General features: G+C 41.0%; 2 protein-coding genes across 30 annotated transcripts in view; both read right to left on the bottom strand.

Annotated features, from left to right (window-relative positions):
• kif1b (kinesin family member 1B) overlaps positions 1 to 8,928 on the bottom strand; it is a 54,416-nt gene extending 45,488 nt beyond the window's left edge. For 9 of the 27 annotated variants that reach the window (XM_035159351.2, XM_047340307.1, XM_035159350.2 and 6 more), the window contains exons 1-2: positions 8,602 to 8,928; positions 7,335 to 7,488 (exon numbers count right to left, since the gene is read on the bottom strand). In XM_035159351.2, the coding sequence (XP_035015242.1) occupies positions 7,335 to 7,440 (106 nt within the window). In that variant the 5' untranslated portion in view covers positions 7,441 to 7,488; positions 8,602 to 8,928. The remainder of the gene's footprint in view (positions 1 to 7,334; positions 7,489 to 8,601) is intronic. The other 18 variants (XM_035159367.2, XM_035159368.2, XM_035159369.2 and 15 more) reach the window with 4 other exon arrangements.
• A 931-nt stretch (positions 8,929 to 9,859) lies between these two features.
• Positions 9,860 to 27,618, bottom strand: ube4b (ubiquitination factor E4B, UFD2 homolog (S. cerevisiae)). Of its 3 annotated transcripts, XM_035158864.2 has the most exons (29): positions 27,288 to 27,618; positions 25,917 to 26,136; positions 24,424 to 24,559; positions 23,916 to 24,003; positions 23,442 to 23,586; positions 23,081 to 23,306; positions 22,375 to 22,863; positions 21,328 to 21,432; positions 20,038 to 20,179; positions 19,551 to 19,651; positions 19,233 to 19,347; positions 18,784 to 18,867; positions 18,080 to 18,136; positions 17,150 to 17,266; positions 16,912 to 17,010; positions 16,699 to 16,812; positions 16,093 to 16,291; positions 15,401 to 15,539; positions 15,218 to 15,317; positions 14,886 to 15,013; positions 14,609 to 14,707; positions 14,219 to 14,454; positions 13,977 to 14,103; positions 13,724 to 13,868; positions 13,286 to 13,420; positions 12,916 to 13,107; positions 12,520 to 12,694; positions 11,140 to 11,286; positions 9,860 to 11,022 (listed from the first exon to the last, which is right to left on the bottom strand). In XM_035158864.2, exons 1-29 carry the CDS (start codon positions 27,309 to 27,311, stop codon positions 10,958 to 10,960), a joined length of 4,149 nt encoding a protein of 1,382 aa, XP_035014755.1. In that variant the 5' UTR covers positions 27,312 to 27,618; the 3' UTR covers positions 9,860 to 10,957. The 3 variants fall into 3 exon arrangements, with proteins under 3 accessions (XP_035014755.1, XP_035014756.1, XP_035014757.1); XM_035158865.2 differs by lacking the exon at positions 21,328 to 21,432; XM_035158866.2 differs by lacking the exons at positions 21,328 to 21,432; positions 22,375 to 22,863 and having other exon boundaries at positions 27,288 to 27,617.
• Positions 27,619 to 27,653: the final 35 nt, after the last annotated feature.

The following is a 27,653-nucleotide window of genomic DNA, read 5'->3' as shown; positions in this document are numbered from 1 at the left end:
TAATTCATTTATTTATGTGAAAGCAATGATAAGGAAACTAGCTATTTGCATTAAATTATTCATCTGTTCTTTTCGAAACTGTTCCAAATTAGTTTAAAACCTTGAATCCTGATTAAACACTGTCTGATATTTCTCTCAAAACAGCATCATATGATCTAGGCTGAATGGCCTGAGTGTTGACAACAGTGCAGACCGAGCTGTACAAGGGAAATACAGAGCCCCTTACATTCACTGCTCACAAAAGGCGCCCATTTTACAGAGCAGTGACCTGGATTTCCTCAACTAGCCTCTGCTCAGAGACTGAGGTCTCGCTTTAAATGCTTTGTGGCTTTATGTAAGCACCATGACATCAACTCTGGCACATGGATCTGTGAAAATCGTACATCTTTTTGTTTCACCCGTGTCTTTAAAATAACAAAAAAGGATCAAAACATGCTGCATCACTCATTTGACATGTTCTGTGAAGCCAGAAAACATTAAGGATGAGCACTGACTGATGCCTCTAGCAAATGTCAGATGACTAACACCTTTTATCCAGTGTTTTCTCTGTGGAGAACAAACATGACGCATGAAATTCTGAGTACCCATGTGTGCGGTTGTCTGTATGTATCAATGTGTATGTGTGTGTACTACTGATTTTAGTTTTCTGCACAGTATTCAAACAGTGGCACGAGACAATTCCATTTTTGAGAGGCAGATGAATCCAGAAGCCTCTTGCCTTATCAGTTTAACTCTCAAAAAGAATACACTGCAAGTGAAATCATGCCCACCACCAAGCTCCCCGTGCCTAGACTGCAAAAGCATTCCAGTTCGTCTCTGAATTCAGCGCTCAGACTGTGGGAGGAAACCAAACAATGGCGTCTAGAAAGAGAGCTGTGTCGGTGAGGGCACAAACACTAAGGAAACACATTCACTCTCCAGAATGTGGGAAGGTCCAGCCATTTCACCCGACTCAGGCAACAAACCAAAGAGTAGGTACGAGGAGCGAGCCAGGACTGCCACAACTTTAAAACAAATACACCATTATCTGCTTTTCAGCCGTTTTCTAAAAGTGAAGCCAAAGCGTCTCGATTGCCCCCCTGGTGGCTGGCTACAGTATAGGTTACAAACCATGCCTCCTCTATGTTCCAAACGGAATAGTCCATGTGGACGTCAATTTATCGAAGATGGTTTCTGTAATTGTAAGTTGTTCATAACACACTGATTTATGTTCAAGTGCACAGGATATTTGGCTTCATTTTTGGAGAGATGTGTCATCCATCTTTATATACAAACCATCAGCTCAATATTATTTATTTATGTTGTTATTTTGATAGTATTTGTCAACATCAAGCATACTTGAGGAATACACAGACACACACACGTACTCAATTCCCTGTCCTCTATTCTCAAAAATCAGGTAGTGCTCATTTTGTTCTATAGACAATCTCTTTAACCCTTTCAGCTGTTTGGATGCCTCTGACCAACCAGGATTTCAGTATTTGTCTAAACTGCATTTCACCAGATTAATTGTATTGTTCCACCTTGTTACGTGAGGGAGGGAGGCTGGTTTGCCTCTTATCTCTGGCAGTTACAAACATTAATGGATTTGTTTGGTCTGCAGCCCAGCATCCAATCGAGCGGAGCCCTCTATAGGAACGGCTCCCTAACAGCATCAATATCAGGCCGTTTTTCAGAAGGGTCCATGCTGCAGAACAAGATATTTAATTTGGGCATGATATTTGGATTGTTGCCATTTAAGATTCCCTTGAAATAATCTCTTTATTTAACAATATCGACATTTAAACCTCAAAAAAAATCCTGAAACAATTGAGACAGTGTTTAAAATAACAAAATTATATCATACCATTGGTGTGCATTATTTTAATATGAAAGGATATGGCTTTTGTGGAGACACAAAATGCAAGATAATGACGTTGAATTGACAGACACAGGAATTATAGCTTTTCTTTTTTTTATCTTAAAAGCATGCATTTCTCAGCCACAATCATTATGACTAAAATCTGAGAGTGTATGTGGTTGCCACCTCACGCTGTCTTGCATGTGAATGTTTCTCATGCACGACTTTCACTGTCTCTGCTGCTGTGGCAGCGTTCACATGCCCCCTCCCCCTCACGACTCAGCTCAGATCGTCTCCTCTCCTCCAATATCCCTTTCTGCAGATGACTCAAACAGTTTCCACTTAGACCCATCACAGGTTGGATCGCAGAAGGGGCCAAAAACAATGGGTGAAATTTTGCAAAGCTCATCTATGGGAAGACATTTAATGAAATGAGCACTGAAAGGCAACTGCATAATCATCACTTTAGCAAGTATGTTATGTAAAGACCCTTTGCAAAGGCACTACATGGGCCACAGATCTAACAGGACACTATTTTATAGGAGCATAAAAATGCATCAAACCCAATCAAAGAAAACTGCTTGTAATTCTATATGTACTGCTTTTCATTAATAACGACAACTTTCATTTTAGGACATCTGGAGCTGATCCTCAGGCCCTCTGAAGTTGGCAGGGGCCAATAATGTCACTAGTGTTACAGCCTGAGGGTAACATCACTCCGCCAACTATGAAGTCCTCCTCCATGTCTGATGTTTGAAATGTGTAAAAAGTAGGTTTCTATAGACTTCAACAACATGCTAAATCAAAGAGGCATCAAGACTCTACTGTTTAAATATGGGCTCAAACTAAAATGGGAAAAACTGAGTATGTGGTGATGAAGTTATGGAGCAAAACAACCGCAAGAAGCTTGATCAGCAACAAAGCTGAAACCTCAGTTTAGAACATTCCAGCATTCAGCCCATCCCTGACGTGCACGGCCATGCTGCCATGTTGTGGTTAATTAATCATTTCAAAACACTCTCACTACCATTTATCATAAATGTGGGTTTGATACAATGACTGACAGAAAAGTGCAGCTGAAGCAAATTCATTAAATACCAAGATGGCGTTCAAATATTGTGGAGGGGACTGTTTCTTCTCTGCACACAAATTCTTCTCTACTCTGTTTATATTTTCATGATGCTCTGCACTACGTCACACCTTTCCTTGCTCTGATTTGTTAAGGGTCTATCCAACTTTTTTTCAGATGCACTTTGGTCCATAGCTGACGATAGAAATTTAAAATTAACTGAGAGGCTTGACAGCCCTTTGCTAATGGGAATTAGTCTGGTGATGCCAAGCTAAGAAAGGCCACTTTGGCGATACAAACTGTGGTGATGACGTTTGGTTTTAACTGTCAAATATAAAACGAATTGCATGAGCAGAATTTCATCTTAATGTAGACATTATGCCTGTCTCATTCAAAGAACAATTCAATAATTATGATGCTCTGATAAGAGCATCTAGTAATCCTTAAAAACCTAAATATTGTGGGAAACAGGTCAGTATCTATCCACACATACAACTTGATTTGGTCTACAAGAGCATCCTACCCTTGTAATATTCTATTATTCAGTTTCAATAACAACATCTAGATCACGTCAAAACTTAAATCACTGAGAGCCAAATCTTTATTAGGGCAGAAATTTAAGAAAGAGCATCATGAGTGCAGCTAGTGTAACTAGAGCTTGTGATATGAAAAGGAAAAGTATACAGAAGTTATGAGTCACTTTTATTATTCATTCAAAATGTTTTTGGAGCATAAGAAAACCAATGCTGTTGCCATGACTACCCACAAAAGAAGACGGCGACAAAAATTAAATTAGAGAGATATGACAAGAGACCGATCTTTGGTATTCTTTCCCACACCCATAATTATACATCCTGGTTATTATTGTGAAAAATACATGCAGAGCTCCCAGCTGTCAATATAATTTTGTAAGACAATGCAAGTCACTTTCTGTTATACTGCTTGTTAGTTGTTCTGAAAACGGTCTGTGCTACACAACATGGATTTGCGCCTCTGGCCCAGAAGTCCTGTGACGCAGCACGAGCTGAGAACAGACACATGCATCTGCCTGTCCTCCCTCCTCATTCAGAGGTCAGTCAGGAATGTGTGACTCTGTGTACGTATTGCTAGTCGGAAAATATGTGTCATTCCATAACAATCTCAGCATGAGGCAACGAGAAATGCAACACCCTGAGCGGTTGCATATAGGTATGTGTGTACACCTACAAGGGTCACAGGGATTATGGCAGCAGGGCGTGGCAACCTGAGGCAAACCAGCGGATTACTGGTACTAATCAGGTCAATCGGTCCTGTCTGCAGGGTTCAGCGGTGGTATGACCATCCTTCATCCAACCCCATCTCGCTCCCCACTTGTGCTGCCAGCTCTCCCCGCATTGACCACAATTCATTCATACGAGATGGGCTCATTGTCGTTTATGCTGTGGTGATGGCCTTTCTCTCATGTGTAACTGACACTGGAGCTCAGCTAATTCCCCCTGTAGGATGTTTGTAAGGTCACATCCACTCAGCCTGAACTGAGACGAGACTCAGCAGAATTGTATCTGAAGGGTGAAGGTTTCATTAACATGGCGACCTTCTGTTTGTTCTAACAATTTATCAATACATTTACTCCTAGCTTAGGGTTGTGTAACATCCAGCACTTGGATAGCGCATAGATCATGTAGGAAATACTCGAGCTGTAGGCAGGTTGGCCTTTTTGGGTGTGGTATTGCTCAAATATAACAGAGTCTCCTTACGCACTGTGTGAGATCTATCAACCATCTTCGGCCATACGTGAGTGGCTGCTCACTGGCTGACGGGGAACATAACACATGGGTTACACAACGAGAGATCGATGTGGAGAACACATCAGGGGCTCTGATGAAGTCAGGCTCCGGGCGTCCTGGAGCTTTTCAACATTTGGAGCCCCAACGCTAACTGATGCAACAGTCTATCGCGTCACCCCCTTTATTATTTCATTAGCTCTGGTATGTTTAAGAGCTTCCAGTGAAAGAGGCCTTTACTTGTTTCCAGCCTGCCCGTAGAGGCCTTAGACACATTTCCTGCACACTGGATAATCAATTTGCTACCCCTGTGCCTGCGCCCTATCCTTGACAACCTTCCATGCATAGTGAAAAGGGGAGAGAGCGAGGGAGAGAGAGAGAGAGAGACAACATACCCTGCCCTTGCCCCCAAGCTCTCTCTTTCTCTGTGCTGTTGACACACAGACAGACACATATACCCTTGAGCGAGTCACCACAATAAGGGGAGTGCCACGGCTTTATCCGCACATCTGCCAAACATCTCCAAGCTGACCAAGCAATTCCACTAAACATCTCTTTTCTGTCAGGCAGCTTTGTCCAGTTTATTTGCTAGTCATCACTACATACTCCCTAATATAACAGACATACACATGTATTGCAGACACTGTAAAGGGTTTGAATTTATTGTGATTGCAGCAACATGTTGAAACTGTGTTGTGGCAAAGTATGACATACTAAACAAATTATCACACAAAGTTGTGATAGTCATAAAAATGTATTAGACAGGGGCTAACATAACCAAATTCATCTGTTTTGGACAATGTGGTTTGATATTACTCCTAACAGAATAAGGAAAACCAACATTAGTCATGAAAAAAAACCTTAACAATCACTGTGCAACAGAAGCTAAACAACGTAAAATAAAAGGTTATGTGCACATTACTTGAGAAATGATATAAAATGTAAATATTAAATAATTATATCATTACTTGCTGTAATCATAAAAATCATAATTAAGTGTGGCCATCCATTAAATAAGGCCTCTCAAACGTACCACTGTTCCCTTGTTTAGACAACAAATGTAAGTTACATGTGACTTTTGTAAATAGTGATACACGCTAAGTGTGAGGGTATCTGGAATAGCATGGCTACTAAGTACATTTTCACATTGCATGTCAGATAACCTCAACTACTGTACGCACTGGCTCCATTGAAGCTCTCAGCGTCCTAATAAGACAGCATTCCCAGCATACCATCTGCAATGAAGTACTGATGAAGGGAAGGAGTATGGCCGTCTGCCAGCCCCCCTTTCTGCTCTGCAATCTGCCCATGTGATAGGATGTAGAGTAAGCAGTACTGCAGCCTTCTCCTCTCCCCTTGCTCACACACTCACTAACCTCCCCAAAACACTGCATATTCCACTGCAGTTCTGCTACAAACCACGAGTCACCCTCCAGCACCTCTGAATGACATTGACATAATGAAAACCCAGGGATATGGAGGAAGCGTACTGGGGGATTTGACACAAAGCTTCTCTTTGGTAGAGTACGAGAGATAAAGGACAAGTGAGCCATAACTGGTTGGGACACTTGATCTTATGGAAGATTCATAAAGGCTTAGTCTAACAAGCCCAATAAGACAGACAGTCAAAAGTCAGGCCAAATAAGAGAGCCTGCTGGAAGAACTGGTTTCTTCTGTCACATGCTGTCTTGTTAAAGTCATTAAATACTTCCAATGCCAATATAGCCGTGAGGGGAAATGGGACATACTGCACAGGAAAGAGTACGAAGGCAGCTAGCACTTCCCAGTACCTGATGACTCAGTCACATGTGAGCAGGCGGAACGACAATAATAGACACCACATTCAGCTTTTTATGCCCCTTCACAGATTCCACAATACCAACAGAACAGCAGGGGATCATCACAGATTTACACCATCAAACTCGAAACGTACTTTGCATGTACATATATTATAACCCCAAACCTATATAACAAAAATCTGATCTCAGTCTCTAGTTTACTTCAGTACATTCATCTTTCTATGATCAATTTTATATTTTAAGGATATCTACACGACATCATCTTATCACTCCGACCACTATATTGTCAATAATGAAACAAATCTGAGGGAAATGCAATATTTACATCATTTTTATCTAACACACATTTCCTCTGGAAGTGACAATAAAATAAAAAAAGCAGCGCACTGTGTAAATGATTCACTACAGGTCGTAATACTGCAAATGTTTCTACAATCTCTTCACAAACTGTTTGTGTTCACTAAGAGATAACAAAACTACAAAGCAACATGCGTATCAACTGTGTGACCAAGCCTTGATAAATTGGGGGTTTGCAGACCAGAGTGTGTGTGTGACAAACCCCCAGGTCTCCCAGTATGAACCAACTCAGCGTTTCTCACACACAGACAGAGACTCCTTGGGTATGCAGGCCCATTCAAAGGAGGAGGAATTCCACCCTGTAAGCCTTTTCTTCTCTTTCAAGCTGTTTGTCCCCAACCGTCCACTATTCAGTTTGCTCATTCTACTGTTCACTGCTAAGACCCCTGAAGGAAGACCACGTGGGTGCATGTGCGGTATACCAAGCCTCCCTTTGCAGAGAGGCCGCCCCATAAATTTAAATTTAAGAAACAGTATCATTGTGTGGATGCCAGTGGACTACTTACTTGTGGTGTTGCCTTGCATCTGAATTATACATTTTGAATCCTTGCCCATCTCCCTGGAGTTGAAGGGCCGAACTCGAACGGCGACTTTTACAGACGCCCCAGACATGATTGCAGCTTAGGACCGGCTCCCAATAAGAATCCTTATATATCCCTCCTATAGGAAACACAGAAAAAGAGATGTTTGCATTGATTTTTATAGAAAATATTAAAAAAAATAAAAAGGAATGGAACAGAGGATGTAAATCAAACACCATCAGAGTCCACCGCCTCTTCATTTCCAGTAACAGTCCACAACAAATATGGCCGACCAAAGCCAGTGAAGAGCTTTCATATTTTGTAAACAGCAGCTGATCAAACATTCAACAGTTACCTAAAGGCGGCGTTTGATGCATTCAACTCCACGGTAGGTGCGAAATACGCTTTTGCCAATTAAAATGTGAATACAGCATTAATCGATTTGCATGCAGAGGGAGCATAATTGATATTTTCTATTGAAATAAGTTTGCAATATGTCGACAGTCAATTTAAGCGAATACACAGGGCAAATATCTGCTGTTTTCCACGTCCTTGCAGTCAGCCATACTGGCTGAAGCATACGCCCATGAAATTCTATCTCCTCCTGTTTGGTGTGGGCTACAGCGGGTTCCTGAGCTGGGCCTGTGCGCTGCATCCAGCAGTGTCCATCCATCCTGCGCACACAAAGAGCTTTAAACCTTCATGTTTAAAGAAAACATTAAATTCGCCCATGTTCGGGGGGAAGTAGGCTAATCCTCCGCCGCTGCATGATGATGTTGTGGAACAGTGCAGGGAGGAGTTGTCATGATTGTTTGAGCAGCACACACTTCGACACATTGTTCCCGGTACGTGAGAGGGGGCAATAGTTTGCTTTGAATCCTAATGGATGCAGTATTTCATACATTTCAACCGCTACTATGCAGTTTTTTTTACTGTAAGCTAGCGTTTAGCCATGTTGAATGGATGGCTTCAGTTTCGATCTAACGTTACGAGACGGAAGCTCCTGTGTTTCCCTGTCCAGCCATTTACAAAATACTGTAAACAACTAGCATTTAACACTTTGTCAATTAAATAGGAATATTTAACTGTGAGCACAACCGGGAGTATGCAGCGGTCCAAGCGCACGTCTCGGTGACCATTAGCTAACACACACTGCCTCACCTGCTAATAACAAACGCCTGGAATTCATCTGCAGAGACGAGCTGGTCCACAACAACCGAGACAACAGATTCAGGAATAGAACTTTACTCACGTCTGAGGTTGATCGCCGCGACACCAGCAGCAGCTGAGCAGTGAGAAGTAACGGTAGCTAGCGGGGCGTCGATGGTGATGAGAGTGTGCGAGTGTTTTTATATCAAAATCTGCCAAAACTGATAGAAAGTCCACTTGGATGAAAAACACCCATTCTAGCGGTGTCTTCCGCCGGATGGAGCTGAGATTGCGACCTCGACGAGTTTCTTTCCCCGTTCAGATAATGTGTATAAATAAAAAACCCGGCGGGCGTCTCTCTGCACAGGAGGAGAAGAAGAGAACTGATAGATCGACTTGATTTAAAGAGATTACGTCAACTTGCTCTCGCCGACCTCTGACCGACAGGCCGGCGAGCCAATGAGCGGAGAGACGTCGGTGACTAACGCGACGTAGAGCCAATAGTAATCCTCAGATTGGGCAGGGAGAAGAGGGGGGGCGGGGCCTCTTCTTGTCTTCTGCTTTTTTTTTTACGAACGTGACGTCACACTGCAGGATTTCTACCCACCCAGCACGGCTGTCACCGCAACACGCAGGGTCACCGCGAAGAGCGCCGCCTAGCGACCATGTCTCCTCTCAGCAAAATAAATAAATAAAATAAATAAATAGCTGCTGATACCGGCCTGCGTTTCATTACCATCACAATTTATACATTCCTGTTCTGCATTAATGTGAAGTGCCATAAGGCCTATTTGACCTGCAGATGTGCAAGATGATTTATTTTGAAACACATACATTAAAAACCACATCAGAAAATATATTTCCTTGTACTTTTTTTCTCTCGATATAATTCACTTTCTTAGTGAATGTTAATGTTTAATAATGTAAAATGTATGATTATGTTCTGGCAAAGGACCAGAGGTGACCAAGGAGATCTGTCTGGCAAACTACTTAGCCTCTTTTAAATCTCTCTTAAAGACGTTTTTATACATGTATTTTCTCCTTGTTCAGATCTTACCGACTATTTTGATCATATTGTAATGTTTTATTTAACCTTGTTTTTATTCTTTTATCTGATAAATTAGTTTATTTTTGTGTGTTGTGCTCTAATGCTGTGTGATCTTCCAATTGTTTCCCTTTTAATTCTTCTAACTTGTAAAACAGTGCAACTGTGTTTTACTTATAAATTAGACCGGTATCTGGAGGGAGGCTGAGAGTAGAGACAAACAACTCTTTATCCAGTCAACTTATTGATATGTAACAGAACTGTAACAGTTCAACAGTTCATTCTGAGGGGAAAAAAACAGTGACGAGTTGAGACATAATGTGCATCATCATTTATTTCAGTTCAAAATCCTAGCTTCCAAAACAGGTTTGTGGTTAAAGGAAATCATTTCCTGTACAGTTAAGGTCAGCAAGGTCAAGTTAGGTACAGTGCCATTTTGAAGAGACCATGTTGAGGTGAGATGTCAGTGGCTCTGAAGACCAGACATTTGATGGTGTGCTCCTACGATGGTGGTTGTGGTGTTCATGCTACATTCGCTCATGATCCATTCACTTCACTTAAGAGAGGGTCATTTGTCCACGAGGCGCTTCTGAGGATCTGGACGTGAGGCCATGCACACACACAAAGTAAATTCACTCAAGTAAAGTCAGCAGGGAGGAATTGTGACTAAAAGGAACAACTGAACATACTGTATCTTGGTAAACCACTGCTCATCTTCTTACTGTACTCAAAAGGAAGCTAACATTTAGGATTAGTTTATGTTTAGCTAAATCCTTATTGGATATCCCAGTTCTGAACTTCATCTAAAAGCACAAACTGTGCGTGTTAGCTCTGGGACACCAGCATACATTTTGTGGACTCAAATTCATTAATTGTCACAGTCTTCATAGATAAAACTCAAAGGGAGCTAGCAATTTCATCAGAACCCCCCCCCCTCCCCTCACTCTCCCAAATGTATCGCCCTCCCACCTGCCCCAAATAATTCTAAGTCTTTAATGAAGCCGATGTACACAGTATTACAAAACAAAATGAGAACATTAAAGGAAAATGATCAGTGAAGTGGATGTATGCACCTCCCTAGTAAACCTGTTGGTGGAAACTTAATTCTCGCAGCATTAAAATGCATTAACTAACTCTTGTTAAATATATGTATATATTTTGATATATATATACACAAACTCATGAGAAAAAAAACGTAAAAGTCTTAACTTTATTATGTTTTATTTTTAGAACCATAATAATGGTTTTGAGACAAAAAGGGTAAATGCAAATAAAAAAAACTTAAATCAGGTCTCCTTTTTTCCATTCATAATGTTTTTTAGTTGTCATTGGTAGTAGTGAGACTGAATTCAGGCGTTTTGGACGATCCCTTGATGATGGTTAGAACGTTTCAGCCGTTGGTGGCGTGCGGTCCTCAAAAGGGCCGTCCACCTTGTTTCTCTCTCATCCAGGTGTGGATCCTCTCCTTCAGCTCTGGGACTGTGGAGTTAACAACAGACTGTGAGGAGCAGCTAACAACTAATGTTCACAATCAACAGAATAGAACATTTTTATATGTAATTAGTGAGGAAACGGCATTGTGGATTGTAGGTTTACCTGACTCCAACATGCTCTCTGTGAGCGGCTGCCTGTTGAAGGGATCGGTTGGGGAGTTGAGCAGGTGGCGTAGGATGATGGATCGATCCATGATGTTCCCCGAAGGTAGAATCACAGGGTCAGTCATCAGTGTGTCCATCAGGGGGTCTGTTAATACACAGTCACATGATCATGTTACAGAGAATAAAAGACAAAAACAGTCCTAAAACAATCATCAACTGTCCTGGTTTAATCAATCTGTGCTGCACAGAAATTGTTTTACTTGCAACACAAGTGGCATCTATCAGAGTGATTTATATCTCATTTAGCTTTTTCTTGTTAAAAAGGCATTATAAAGTTGAGAACCTAATTGACAGATTGTGCCTCGTTTTTTGAGCTTAGTATTCAAATGATGTGCATTGATCTAAATAGAGGGGTTTTCTGTTCGCTGATCTACTTTCTGGGTTTGATCACCTATTTTGAAAGGAAAAAACAAACAAATTCAATGACAAGCATGTGAGGCATGTCTTCATCATCAAAGACATGAATGTGAGCCAGTGACATGCACAACCACAAAAATTCAGTTTTATATGACAGTGGACCTAGCAAAACACCAGTTAACAAAACATCCAATAAATATCCATTGAGAGTATTCAACACGGTGTGCCCTTTATTGAAATGTCACAGGGTTGTTACAGTAGGACTTGTGCGTTACAAAAATAAAACCTGCCGTGGGAGTTTTTAACCACATAGAAAGTCGATACACAAGCCTCCTGTACGGCACACTCCTATCAACTGTGGTGGGTTGGCTGGCGTATCTAGGAATCAAAGGAGGTATGTGGGCCACGTTCTCGGACTAGATTATATTAAGTCTGTGGTTATACGATAGCCCCCGCTCTAAGCCGTCTATATGACCTCTATGAGCTATAAAATCCCCCGCAAATGTCTGGCATTTTCACACATTTCAATGTCCGTCTGCACCGACTGACCTGAGGTCACAGGATTTCTCAGCAACTGACTTTATCTGCTTGGGGTCAAACAGTCAGTGACTTGCTAGATGAGGCTAAAGTCAACACAAAACCTTTATTATTTAATTCTAACATTACAAATTTAATTTTAAAGATGATGCTGTGATAAAAAAATAGCTTATCTGATGGTTTATGTGGTGTATTATAGCCATTCCTTCTGTACTTATTACTAATATATATATATATTTATTAAGCAGGCCTATGGATTTCCTAATTACATAGGATTGATAGTAAAGTATATAGAAAAGTGGGAAATTAACAAAGAAGAGCATTTCCTCAGCCAATTTACCTTTTCTGGATAAATGGATTTAAATGTTGAAGGTATAGTATAATGCTTTTAAAAAACTTTGGACAAACACACACATATACACACCTTTGAACTCGTCAGGTGCATCACTGTAGTCCATCTCAGACTGGGAGTTCCTGGCGACTATTTCCTCCACCTTATCAGACAGCAGCTTGAATTTTTCAATGGCGATGGATGACTTGATTCCAGCCTTCCTCATCTTTGAGATCACCTCTTCAAAGAGCTCACGGCTGTACGACCGCTGCACAGAAACAAACAACAAAGGAACTTGGTTCTATCAAATGGACACAGTACCACTTAGTAAGTTACAGTGAATGATTTGAACTTCTTACATAAACACATTAAAGTGCCAATCTTGCAGATTTTCATTAAAATAACACAATGGCATTCACATACTTTATCACTCTTTGAAACACTGTATTTATGTGATAAACTGTATACATAAACTTCATCAGTACCAACCTGGTCGTCTGCAATTGCTTTAGCAAAACGGGCACAGTCCAGCTGCAGGTAGATATCGGTCAGCTGGTCTAAGAGCTTCTTGGGCTCAAAGCCGTATTTCTCAGGGTTCTCCACCTTCAGGTCCCGACACTTTGGCCCACAGAGTTGCTGGAGGTTAAAGTTCAGCATGGCAGCTAAACGAGGCCCAAGCTCCTATATGCATAAGAAGCCACTGTTTAGAATAGTTCATCTGTGTCAGGATCCAGGCAGATAATGTAGCATTTGCCGTTATTATATAGTTGACAACGCATTTCTCATCTTATAGCCTAGAATACATTAATTGCAATTGTGACCATTTTACAAAATGTCCAGTGGGGGCAGCGACACTCACAGGCCTGAGGAAAGGCTTCTGGACCTGCTTGGTGAGGATGTGGAACATTTCAACCGTCTCTGTGGCCAAGGCCAGATAGGAGCGAGACACCCGCTCATCCTGAGTCAGCTGGGACTGGCGGCTCTGCTGCTGCTCCTGAAGGTTGGCAGGAAAACACTTTGAAAACTATTTCTTCCACGGCTGTCCACTAGATTCACATCTCAGCACAAATACAAATGTGGCGAGTTAAGGTGAAAATATGTTCCAGCTCAAAATATCCCAGTAACCTTTGTAACAATTTTTTCTTAGCTGGTTTAGTTTTTGTCACCTTCTATTACAGGTTAATGCAGCATTCAGGTCATATCAAGGGTAATTATTATGATCAAGTAATATAATCTCATACAAACTTATAAATAGTGACCATGTTAATATTCAGGTCATAACCACTTCAGAACTGACCCTCGGTAGCTGCTCCCACTGCTCCTTATTTTTCATCTCTTCTTGAACTTCGTGGATACGCTTCAGGGACTCAAGGCTCTCGTCTAACAAGAAGGTGGTGTCGTTTATCAGCATGTTGATGTAGCGCACAAACTGCTTTCCAGAGCTAGAGGGGAGTAGGAACAAGAGAAGATGAAATTCAAATTAGAAAACAATTTGACCTGAAATAAATAGTTTTTCCTGGATCAGAACATTTTACGAAAAGCACACTCACTTGAACTCCTCCATGAAAGTGCCATGGTGGGCAATGTTCTGCCAGAGACTCTTGAAGATCGTGCTGATATGGTACCGTATAGTGAACTTATCATAGAACTCGCTGGTGGCGCCGGTATGCTCAACATCTGACCAGAGGAGACAGGGTTGTGGTGAAAATGACAATAAAAATATGTATGGCTCAGCTGGATAACAACTAAAAACTTTATCATTCTTACGGACTACAGTATACATAGCACTCACCTGTGTAGAACTTCATGAGGGCAGGGACCAGCTGTTTGATGGACAATGGGTGGTTCTCCATCATTTCGGAAAATCGCTGAGTACGGGGCTGTACAGCAGGGTTGGTGACGAACAGCACCTCCACCAACTTGGCGATAAGGTAGGGGTTCCTGATGTAGTTCTGGCTGCAGATGAACACCACCAAGAAGGTGACAATGTCCTGGACACATGGCTCATATAAAACCTGGGGAGAATACCTGGAACAAAGGAGGAGGGTAAAGTGGAATAAGGGATTAAACAAGCCAAAAATGTCTATCAAATCAATCCTGGTGTCTTCTGTGTGGATGCAGATTTTTGCAAGTATCAGTTCACTGCTGATGACAATTACTGTGAGCGACGATCAGAACTTACTGCACAACAAAAAGCAGAAACTCAGCCACATCTTCAATGTAGAACTCGGGGAGAGCAGCAAAGCTTTTGGGAATCTCAGGGTTCAGTGGCAGGTTAATGCTGCAAGGGATGAAGAAATAAATATGAATACCAATTTAAAAATTACCGTGAACTGAAACACAGCATGACAGACAGCAAAGACTGTAGAAGAACAAATCCCTCTGTATGGGGCCACATCAGTTCCATTTGAATCAATATCACACCAATGAGAAACATAGTCAGTGGTCTGGTGGCTCACTTTGGATAGGCAGGGTCCACCATGCGGAGAATGAGCTGAATAACTGTGCTGTAGAACTGCAGACATCTGCGGAGCAGGTTCTCATCCAGAAGGCCCACGTCAGCACAAGCTTTGGCTCGCACCAGTTTCTGACAGGAGAGAGTCACACATGATGAGGATCAAGTCTCTGTAAATATGCTCTGCTATAGAATCCTGCAAGTTTCAGCATTTTAGGATAGTGCAAGGTACAGTGAACTGAGAGATGAGAATTTGTCTCTCCCTTTAAATCACTCTACAAGGTCTGATCAATAAATGAAGGGAAGTGGGTGCATCCACAAGAATGGGAAACTTACTTTGAGCTGGGTTTTACAGCGCTTGAGCATCTCTCTGTGTCGACTGGCCAGGGGAGAATCTTTCCATTGGTTTTCACTGTTCTTCAGCTCCTCTACAGTCCTAAAAGGGTAAAGACAGCAATATTAACGACGATAAGAATGCTTAAAATATGAATGTGTGTGTGTTCATATGTGCGTGTGTACCTGTTTAGTTCACGGATAGCTCGCAACCTGCGGATGTAGCGCCTGCAGCCAGGCAGGATAGACAAATGGTGGGCGTGCAGTGTCAAGAAGAAACACTCTGTGGGGAACTTGGGTTCTGAGAACTTGTTGGGGTCGTCGTCTGTTTGTGTGAACAAATATTATTCATTATTTCCAATAAAGAAGCACATAACAGCATCAGTCAGAGGCAGCCTGCCAGATCTTTATCAGCTTTACTACCATTACAAACACAAGTTAGTGTAATCTAGGTCACATTAGATAATGTTTCCAAGGATTTTATTTAATAGTTTCAATCGTAGCGTGTCACATGAACTGCTTACAGTACGGAATGTGTTGCTGCTGTTATTTTGAAGATGAGGGAATGCAGCAACACTAACACAAGCATGATTCATCTGAGATTATTTGGCTTGCTTATGAAAAAAAATCATGTCAAAAATCTGGCATGTGAATGAATCACAGAGAACTGATAAATATGCAAAATGGCTCCTACGTGTGCAATTAACAGATTTTGCAAAATGGCAAATACCATTTATTCAACTTGTATTACTGAAACAGCAAAGCATAATAATTACTCACTCGCTTCATACTTTAAGAAAATAACATTTAAAAAAAAAACATTATGTTACCTAGACCTTTCACAAACACATATCTATGTTTTTTCATGTCAAGCTTACGCAATTCAGTCAGCCAGCTTTTCAGCTCCTCCATAGTGGCCTTTAGACGCGTTTCCTCTGAGCTGACAACAAGGCGACAGCGTGGGTGGAAAATGTAATAAGGGTCCACCGTCTCCAGCTTGATCTTCATGCTCAGCTGTTGCAGCACCCATAAGAAGTTCAGCATGAAGCCGTCTGTAGACACCAGCTTGTCATCGGTCTGAGAGGAAAAAGAATGGAATGTTCAAAAGATGTTGATACAACCTGATTGAAAGACAAATGACAAAATGTTTTACTTTTTTTGTCAACAAAGTGATCCATTAGGTTCTGTAGATTTAACATTTACATTACAGTTGGTCTGCTATCTTGACTCTTTTGCTAGTTTTAGGAAAATCAGGTGGCTGATATTTAGCCAAAACAATACCAGAGCTTTTGCTAAATACTAAAACACACTCTCTAAAAACTTGAATTAGATTTTTGACCATCTAGTTTTATGTGTTTTTACAATTAAACAAGTTATGTGAAAAAAATATGCCATGGTATAAAAGTGAATCTGTTTTCATACTACTGTATTTCTTAATGTGTTACGTGTGATGAGGATACACAAAATGTATATTAATTACTCACCTGCATCTGAGCTTTCTTCACATTGTAATTGACTAAAGCTGCCATGTAATTAAGAGCTAACTCGCGCGTCTCTCCATTTAGTAGGATGTTATGAAGAACTTTGAACAGGTCACCCTAAAAAAAAAAAAAATGAGGACACACAACTTTAACACATTATTCTTTACTGATACAATGGGTACAATGTTTATTTAAAACATTTAAGTGGAGACTCACCCTTGCTGACTCCAGGTAGTGCTGCAATGACTGGCTGACAACTCGTGTGTTCTCTATGGTGATGGCTGGGCCCGAGAAATATTTGTCTCCTACTTTGGTCTAAAGGAAAACATGGACATTACAAATCATCAAAACTCAATTTTACTTTAAAATTTTGATGTCTCGCCAGTGTCCATTCTCAGAAACAGCTTTCGGCAGGAGCTTAAGGAATGAGCATACTGTTCATTTTGCAACTCACATCATCCTCAGCGAACACAGAGAGGCTGAAGGAGGCTCCCAGGTAAGACAGTCTCTGGATCTCTCGGCCAGAACCAGGGCTCAGAGGTTTGGGACACCATAGAGGCAGCGACGTTACCTGCACAGACGAGCCAGGATGGACCCATATTACATATGGGTCCACAGGGTTTTTGTGTTGTCAAGTCACAAACATTTACCACATTTAATTGTCTAGTGGAGCGAGTAACGACCCATCACCAGAAGCTTAAGCTGACAACCATGGAATACAATGAACTGAACAATCTATTCCTTTGTGCTCACTCAGCTTAAGTCCCTAGAAGCTAAATGTCCCAGTCCTTTTCATTTTTTTGTTTTGCCATGCATCTGTGGAGCAGAAAGAAGTCCATCATGACAAAAATAAGCACAACATATTTTTATGTGCTGATGAAAGCTGGGTATGTTGGTATGAGGAAGGTACAGACAACAAAGACAACAGCCAGACTCAAAATAAAATTCCAGTCTCATGAAAAGAGACTGGAATTAGAGAATTAGAGAACTAGAATTAGAGAACTAGAAAAAGCCTAAATAATCTATGGGGGACACAGTGATGAACAATTAAACGTAGGTCTGGCAATATGACTTTAAATCACGATTATTTCAAACTTTTACCTCGATTACAATTAATGTACAATTATTTTATTCCGCCTCCACAGGAGTCACTGGACACTGTCACTGGACACTGGTCAACAAGCAACTCTGCTCCTAATCACTCACACGTAGAACTGATCTTTATAATAACCTGCTGAATTCATATGTATGTGTTCGTGGATAAGTGGGGCATCGCTTGTTCCGCAACAATGAAGTTAAAACACCATGTTGCTTCATAATCCACAGGAGGAACTTCTCTCCTTATATGTCATAATTAAACTTTAGTAATACTTGAGTATCTTACCAAACTGCACACTGGGTGAGTCTTTCCAAACTTAATTTCACAAAGTTCAGCTAATGCCTGTAAAAACAAAACACAATGCAAATCTACATTTACAATTTTCTTCATAGTCATGTTTTGTGTACAGATCAATCCGGTAACATGGTTTATTTGTATGACCATAAAACAATGCATGAGGTTTTTTGCAAGACACAATCACAGCATTTACAACAGTAAGTTTGGGATCAGTTAATGATTTTCTGTTTTAGTTACTTTGTCATAAAAGACATTTCTCTGACTAACAAAACATAGTATACAATGCTCAAATTACAATAATTTAATAAACTTAAGTCCACCAAAATCACAGATGTCCCAAATGAGATTTTGGTATCCAATTATTTGGTATGCTTACATAGATGTTAAGAAAAAGCTAAATCTTTGCTCGGAATTTCTAGATAAGATTGTAAAGAAAACCCTGGGAATACCCATCCAAGAGGAGAAGCAGCATAATGGGAACACCATTAAATGTGTATTTAAGGATGAGCGCACACGTGTACATGTACCCTACATCTGGAGCTGTCCATCTACTGAGTAGGGAGGTTATTTGACAGGGTGCCAGAGCCTCAATAAACCAAGCTGTACTGTACATCCCCTGTATCTCTACATTAACTCTCATCTCCTGTCTGGTACTTCAGTGTAGATCAGACGAGGACAAAACATCTCCTTACCATGAGCGGGAATTTAAAGTTGTCACTGTCAAAAGAACATTCTTTAACTGCAAGAGCCAGCCCATGGAGGATAGGAATGAAGATCTGAAAAATAAAGATACAGAACGATAGTAAACATGTCATGTTTTATTAGTGCTGTGTCAACTTTGGAAACTGCATTTCCAGCTATCTATCAGCTTGAGGATGACTGCACATTTGCCTGAATTATAGCAATTTCTTCATCACCGTGAAGCTGTTTGAGTCAATGACCTAAAAAAGGTAAATGTCTGTATTTATCAGCCCTTTTTTAGTCTTGAAGACCACTCAAAGCAATTTTCAGTACAGTTTTGCCATCCACCCATTCACACACATTCATACAGTGCTTATATGTGCAGCACATCATTATACACTGCTGGTGGCGAATTAGTATTAACACATGTACAAAAAAAATGGATTGACGTGCTCCCCACCTGTCTGAACACTCCTTCCTCCGGGTGGGTAATGCGTGCCAGCTCCTGAATAAAACCGTAAGGAAGGTTCCGACACAGCATATAAGGTACCAGCAGAGACGGCTGGAGAGGGCTTCTGCATGCAGAAAACAAACAGAAGCAGAGTGGTGACAATAAATAAATAAATAAATAAATAAATAAATAATCTGTCTGGAGGCAAGGTGAAAGAGTAGTTGCTATGGAGACTCAGAAAAGAAAAAAGGGACATAATGTACAAAAATATAAAGACGGATAAGAAAACAGCCAAAACATTCACACTATGCTGCCGGCTTTGCTCACCGAGGCTGGGTCAAGGTGCCTTGCAGGACCAGGGCAACGTGAGAAATACACTGAGAGCGAATGTTACTGAGAAGCTGGCTGACATTTGGTTGGCTGCAGATCTGAGGGAAAAGCGGGGAAGAGAGGAGAGAAACTGTTAGAGGTGTGATAAAAATGTATGCTGACAATGTCAAAGAAACTCTCGCAGACTCTGTTGAATCACAGCACTCTTTGATGAGCAAAACCTCCGCTCATTTCCAGACCAACTGGCCTGCAGCTAGTCTCCGAAGTACAAAATGTTCCCCTGTTCTCAGACATAGTGAATAAGCGTAAAAGAACCTCAAATATCAGTTTTTACTATCACAAGGGTTATTGTGCTAAAAATGAATACACATCTTAATTCTTGAATAGAATCTCTACAAAACTCTCTTCTTTATCTTTTTTTGGCATCAATTTTCTAAACACAACCTGGTTGAGACATTTATTTGTCTTGCAGACAGTGAGCTACCTTGGGAGCTTTCCTCTCCTCCATGCCAACACTGTCAAAACGCTCAATGAGGTAGTTCAGCATCTCCGTCTCTTTGCATGCTTCAATGGTGAAGCGGTCGCTGGCTGAGTCGCAGGACATCCCCCCTCCACATGCACCAAGACTATAAACAGGACGGCAAACACAGAAACAAGGACAGAGAGGGGCTCTTTCAGTACAAGAAAACAGCACAGCACAGAGAGATGTACCTTTAGCATCAAACATTATCATGGCTGTATGGTTAACAAGCACAAACCCATTCTCAAGGCTCCTGAAAGAAACAAACTATGAAGGCATTAGTGACAGCATTTCACAATCTCAGTACTGGGAACTTGGGAAAAGAATTTAAATAAAATAACAATAATATTCAAGTCTTTGAAGCCAATATTATGATTCAGCACATTTAACAACAGTGGTGATGTGAGTTTAAATTGCTGTTAGTGGTCAGCTGTAACTGCAAAACCTGCATGTGAGCTGCTTCAAAGCACTGACTTGAGGGCAGCAATACATTTCTCTCTGGGTTACAACAGTTCCTGATGCTCAAATATAAAATAAGCACAACAGATTATTGTTAAAAACCTGAAATAGCAATGCTCTTTTTTTCGTGTCCTTTTTTCCTGAAGAAAGATGAGATGCAAGTTGAACTAAAGCTTGGAGTTTGCTCGACAATTTGACTAAGCGGAAGTAGAAATGCCATGGAGCAGAAAATAAGTACCATTTCTAATTTAATCGTGCATAAAACTCATATACACATAATTCTAGTCTCCTTGTCACATACATAACAGTCACATTGTGTATGGGGTAAATGATATTGAAATTTCCCCCTAAAAGTTTTCTGGGTTAAGAGTCATTTATCTTGTCTTGTACATGGAAGTGTACTGAGGATTTTCATACAGATAAAAATGTATTTCATAAGGCTATACCGATAAATATAAAATAAATAGGCCAAAAATGGTATAATTAAATATAGTATAATATCTCAAACATTATCTCGGTTCTGTAGCAGCATATTTACTACTTGGATCTATATCGGCTGAGACTAAGTTTATTACTTATGATCATATCATACTTTAAAAGTTATATAGTGACTGGATCTTATGACTAAACCTCTGAAGACAAAACAAGTGAAGCAATCTCAAAGATAGCTAGGCCTCCATCAGTTTAACGCTCACCACTCTTCCCTGGTTTGTTTGTGCACCGTTAGTCGTAAAGCCTCCGGGGGCCCACCACTGAGCAAGCATTCACACATGAACACACCGTGCAGCGGTGTACCTGGACCCAAACTGAACCCGCGCAAAATCCTCCTCCTCCTCAGACTCTTCATCACTGCTGTCCTGAGACATGTCAGACAGGGCAAAGAACAGGAACGACAAGGGGCTGATGTGACGAGGACAGGAGGAGTGAGGGGAAAGAATGGAAGAGAAGAGGATTGTTGTGCAAGTATGAGGAGACAGAAGGGACGTAAAAAAACATGGAGAAATGTGTTATGGTAACACAGTGGCTAGAAAGAGAGGACAGGGAAGAAGGGATCACTACGAAAAGGACGCTGGAAGGCTGCATGCTTGCTTAAAAAACATTACTTGTGCTGTTTTTTTAAATATTCATTAATGCCATTTTGCCTGCAACTTTTATGTACTGTCAGACCATTCTTTCAACTAATAACTGAGCTGAGTGTCACTACCTCTCACACAACTTCTCTTGAGTAAGCCGATGCCAAGAAGCGTAAAGCAGGAGCTTTTAAACATGTTTAATTATATCTAATATTAGGGTTAGAACTTTTTAAATTATATACATTGAGGATCACTTTCCCCATTCACGTGAAAGGTAAAGTGGTCAGTCTTTTGGACTCCATTGTATCTTAAAAATTAACTGGAATGCCTGATAATTGCCTGAACACCCCATATATTAGCATTTTTTAATCAGCTAATGTAATTGAGTTTGATAAGATTGATTATGTGTGTGTATTTTGAATTACCCAGACATTAAATCACAATTTGTAATAAACAACATACTGTTGATTTTTTTTTTTTAATTATTGCTACTAGAATTCTCTATTTCTCTTAACTTGTGACTAAAAACAAAAATGCAAAAATATCAAGTTGTTCTTTGGCTTTTAAAACAAGTTATTTAAATGTTTCTGCGAAAGGATTATTATGAGCTTGAGTTGATGAAAACTGCCTACATGAAACGTATTATAAGCAGCATTATTTGCAACAAAAAATATTTAGTTGAAAGCCTCATAGCGTTTCACAAGAAGTTAAGGTTTTAGTTTGCTTGCTTGTGCACTACAAACTCACACACAGATGGCAGATGAGATACCTAGATGGTGGGATCCTGGAACCAAAGGCAGTTTGGCGAGCGTTCGATCTGGGAGAAGGGGGCACCGTGGTAGGGGGTGTGGAGGAGGGCAGGTTGTGAGCCCCAGGGGAGCTCAGGGAGAGGGACTGGGGGCTGAGTGGTGGCACAGGAACTGGGGTGTTGGGAGGAACAGAGGGCCCAGCGGGGCTCGGAGAGGGTTCAAAGAAACCAACTCCTCTGTGTCCCCAGCTGGATGGGGAAGGAGCCCCCCCGGAAGAGGTGACAGAGTAGGGCCGATAGCGTTGGGAGATAGGCAGGGGGGCAGATGGAGGGTTGAGGGAGTGTCTCGGAGTAGCAGTAACAGGTGGAATGTGGGGAACAATGAATTGTGGGGTAGAGGGGGTAGAGGGTGTAGAAGGTGTAGAGGGTGTAGTAGGGGTGGGAAGAGACGGAGAAGTCCTCTTGGCTACATCCAAAGCCATTGGGTGAGGACTACCACACCCATACAGACTGTGGACAACATTGATAAGATGATCATTAGCAAAAAATAATCAGACACCAATGTCTTGAAAAACAGAAATGACCCAGGCAAAATCAGGAAAATCAGGAAAGCACACATATGGCGGCATCAAACTGTAAACCAACGAGTGCAGATGACAACCAATCCACAGTCTTGATTTGTCTCTGGGAGTCTTCACGGCTCATAGTACTGAGTCAAGGTACTTGCCTGGACAGAGAGCTGGCACCAAAGGATCCTGCACTGGGGCCCATGGGACTGCCACCGAGGCTGGAGGGCTGCACCAGCGTCAGTCGGTGGTCAGGAGATTTGGCTGCTGCAATTGGCTGAGAGGTGGCGGTCAAGCTCGCAAAGGGGTTGTGGATACGTGACTGGGTGGACATCATTAAGACTTCCATCAGGATCTGGCCGATGAGGTCTTTGAAGTCAGAGTATGCTACAGAAAGAAGAAGAAAAAAAAAAATCATAAAACAGTCAAGTTACCAAATGCAGTTAAATAAAATTTCCAATTTTTACACCGTCATTCAGCTTGTTACGGTTTAAGAGATAAAGATGCTGCTCAGTAACATACCATCTTTAGGGTTCTGGTGGAACTCTGTAGCCAGTGAAGGGAGAAAGATGACATCTCTATCCTGTTCCTTCCACGATACGCGGAGGATCTTACAAATGAGCTGCAGAGCCTGTTCTTCGGAGACATCAGAGTTTGCAGAGGTTTCCTAGCAAGATGGAATAGAGACAACAGTAATGGTTTGATCACACCCCAGAGCCATTTGCAGCCTAAATGTCAGAATTTGCATAACTTTGATTGTCATTATAGTCATTATCTCTTGATCTCCCTGGTCTAACAAGTCACAGGTATGGTAGAGGGAGTGGAAATAAATAGCATCGGTGGAAAGTCGCCTATCACGTTCCTGTATATACTGAAAGACTGCTGTAGTGTTTACTCATTTAAAAACTGACTTGATCTGAAGATGGGCTTGATCAAAGTCAAGTCAGCCAATTAATTCAAGATAAAACACTCCTGTTTGAGTACGCTGCTGTTTACCTTATCTGTCAAGTTCCTCTTCTCCCTGCGATCGCTGTCCTCCACCTCCATGTTCTCTATCCCTGAGTCCACATCCACCTGGGACATGCTGGAAGAAAGAAAAGAGGGATGCATTGCTCATCAAGTCTCTTCAACCCTAATCAGACCATACTAACACTCAAACCTCAATGATCCACTTATCATCTTCTTTACAAAAATCAGATTCACCAGATCTTGTAAATCTTGTGGCCTTGATATGAAAATCGATATTCCTTTTAATAATTGATAAAAAAAAATTTAAAAAAAAGAATAATGAAACTGAAACTTCAAAAACGAAAGACAGTTATAATTTTATATCATAACAAACTTCTGCTAATTATATAATTTATTCATCATAATTAATTCTTTTTTGGGTTGAAGGATGAAAATCTGTCACTATTAGAATCTGATATAATTAAAGTTGAACAAAACCTCTGTTCTACATTATGGAAGCAACCTTTCTTTTGTTTTTACAGTTCACATAGCTTACCTCTTTTCACAGGAGGCAGTGTCGATGTCCATGCTCTGCGATCGGGACAAACTCTGGGACTGAGTCTCAAGGCTGTTGGAAGGGGAGCTGGAGAGGGAGCTGACGCCCTCGCTGCTCTGACTACCATACGCCACCCCTGCAAAAGCAACACACCACAACTGAGCACCTCTGAAGCACAAAAAAGGATAAAAAATGCATCATAATATTTTTGACATAAGTCTTGATTACATAGGTGATTTTCTTATCGAGTTATATTGTGTGCCTGGTTTAAAATTTGTAGTTTGTTTGCTTTTCTGTTATTTCAAAAAGAGAAAAAAGGTTCATGCAGGTAGTATCTTAGTTTAGGTCTCCCCTAAAAATAGAATCACATTTAGTTTTTTTCTCATTCTGCATTGGGTTTTACTCCATCATGGCTTATTATATTCATCCTTCTATGATGACTTTTAATTAGTTTTTGTACCGTGTGTTTTATATAAATCTTAACTGTAATTGTAATTATTGGTTTGTTATTAAAGAAAGCAGACCATTTACTATAACACTATATAAACCTCAGACCAGATTAAGCAACAATTTAAAGCTATATATTTGATGCAAGGGTTGGTGTTTATGGAAAAAGCCTAATTTAGTCTCACTGGCTCAGATTGGTGTTTTTAAGATCAACGTGGTGTGTCATACCATTATAAGCCCTCATTACTGCAAACACGTAGAGAGAAAGCTGATTAACACCCAGGATCTTACTGTGGACGAAGGGATGGAATTAACAACTCTCTCCTGGTTGCACGACAATCATATCATTACCAACTGTTAACTCAGATAAACACTGTGTACCCTTGTGTTGTGTCAAATAGAGTATTCATAACAAACACATTGATTTGTGCCGAAGGCTCGAATAACTGCAATGAAGGAGATCACAAATTTGAATAAATTCTGAAAAGTAGCAGTGGCCTTAAAAATGTACTTTTGTATAACAACACCAGCCCATTATGAATACAATGACATGAAACTGGCACTGCATCCATACATGGCAAGTGCATTTTCTAGAGCATCCCACAGGCAGAGGCAACAATTCTCACTCTGTACAGCAGGGCCTACACCTGGTACCAGACAGGGACACTGTGATCACAACAACCTGCTTCTGTTTTCATCAGAGTCAAGATGTGCATCTGGTTCTTTCTGGTAAAATATTAGTGTCATAAATATAAAAGGTCCTTTTCAGTATTGTGTACAGTCTGGATCAAACAGAGATGTTTATCTGTAAAGCCTCAGAGACAATGTCTTTCAAGACAATTAGTGTAGAATGATAAGGTTAGACCACAGATCACACAAGAAGCTAACGTTTAAAACTCTGTGGTGACAACCAGGCTAAGCTGCCTGAATCCTGATCTGATGTCAACTTCAAACCTAAATTTGTGAAATTAAAGTATAGCCTGCGATAACAGCAATTAAGGACAAATACATCCCCGAAAAACATGTAGATATTATTCAGTTCTCACCAGAGGTGCCCATAGGGGATGTGGCAGGGGTACCACTGTGGACATTCAGCCCCAATGATTGGGAGGCAGCTGGTGGCAGGGGCTGGGGTGCGACACCTGAGGGTCCATGGAGGGGTCCAGGTGGAGTCTCTCTCTGTGGGGATGTCAGGGGTGTGCTGAGAGGGGTGCCGGGCTGTGACGTCTGTCCGCCTGCCAGTCGCACCAGCCGCCTTCTGCGAATCTGAAACAAATACACCAAAGGAATTTATGTATTCAGTCAAAGTTTTATAATAAAAAAAAATGGAATATTGAATTATTAGTCAATATTTATTTATATCAGGGATAAATGATTGGCACGGTTAACCGTGGCAAAATAAGAAATGGGTGATGATTTCATTTTATTTGATTGTTATATTTGATTTGATTATATTATCCCCAGACAAAAGGCATCATAAAGAGCTGGTCGGTTTTAATAAAACATTTCAGAGTTAGACAGTGTTAAAATCAAAGACAGTACTTATGAAACAGATTCAACATAACCTACATTACGAACAATGTCAAATGTGACCAGTGTTCGTCACAACTCAGCTGAGGAGCTTCACAAATCTGACCAGGAGGTTAAATACGTGTTAACGGTTTCCCAGAGAAAAGAGTTTTAACAGAAACGTAGGTGGTTCAAGATGAGCCGCTCGGGGACCGCAGAAGTCGGCCCACAGTTCATTGCACAATGGTGGCCCGGTGTTTTTTTTATGCTGAGTCGTCTCACGGGCTAATTTTTGACTGTTAGCAAAACAACGTTAGCAGCTGTCAGCTAGCTTACCGCAAGAGGATCAACCGAAAGCAACCGAGCAGCCAAACACAAATATAACATAACCTGTTAAAATACAACGAGAAAAAGAAACACGATGGATTAAACAATCTAATGCGTGTGTGGTTAGAGGTGAATTGAGTTACATAAAGCCGGTGTTACTCACGGGTCAGCTTCTGAAAATCCTCTAGTATCACGTTAGCTAGTTAGCATTGTGCTTCTCCGGCTAAATTGAAATTAGCCTACTAGCAACCGTGACACAAACGTTCACGTCCAAGTCTGTTCACTCTCTACAATGATCGGTGTCTGGTAAATAAACACGGTACACGTTCGGTCAGCTCACACACACTGGTTAAAGCTGCTGTTGAAATAAATGTGCCATTTTATTTATCGCGGATGCTATTTTTTTTTTCCCAATTTAGACTGAGCTAGCTCTTAATAGCATATCGGCTAGTAGCAGCACAATTCGTCTGGAAGTCAGAAGAAAGGACTTTGTAAATCTTAGTGTAAATTATTACGGTTGTAAACGAGGCATGTGCTTTGAATTGTTGATTGTTATTTTTTTCCTCTCATTGTCACCTTACCTCATCTGCGCTCAGTTCCTCCATCGCAGCTAAGTTAGCTAGCTATTTCACTTTCAACTGCCTCACTGTGTGCCAGCCAGAGCCAGCTAGCTAGCCTGTGTTGGGACTAAATATGCATAGTCGAAGTCGTTCAACGAATACGTGTCAGTCTTGATTGTCTTCAAGATAGAAACGAGGACTGAAGTTAGCGGTGGTCGGCGAGACGCGGCTCCTCCAGAAAGTCTCTCGTTTGCTGGTTTTCTAGGCAGAGTGTAACAAAAAGAAAAGTAGCTGTCTATTATACGTCAAAATACAACAGCAGCCATTTTGGTTCTACAGTGCGTCACGTGACTTAAGAGCACACAGGGGGAGGTGTGTGAGGATTCA

The sequence above is a fragment of the Hippoglossus stenolepis genome, chromosome 6 (assembly GCF_022539355.2).
Source record: "Hippoglossus stenolepis isolate QCI-W04-F060 chromosome 6, HSTE1.2, whole genome shotgun sequence".
In the NCBI taxonomy this organism is placed as follows: domain Eukaryota; kingdom Metazoa; phylum Chordata; class Actinopteri; order Pleuronectiformes; family Pleuronectidae; genus Hippoglossus; species Hippoglossus stenolepis.
The sequence above is the reverse complement of the archived record's forward strand: the minus strand, read 5'-3'. Positions and strand labels throughout refer to the sequence as shown.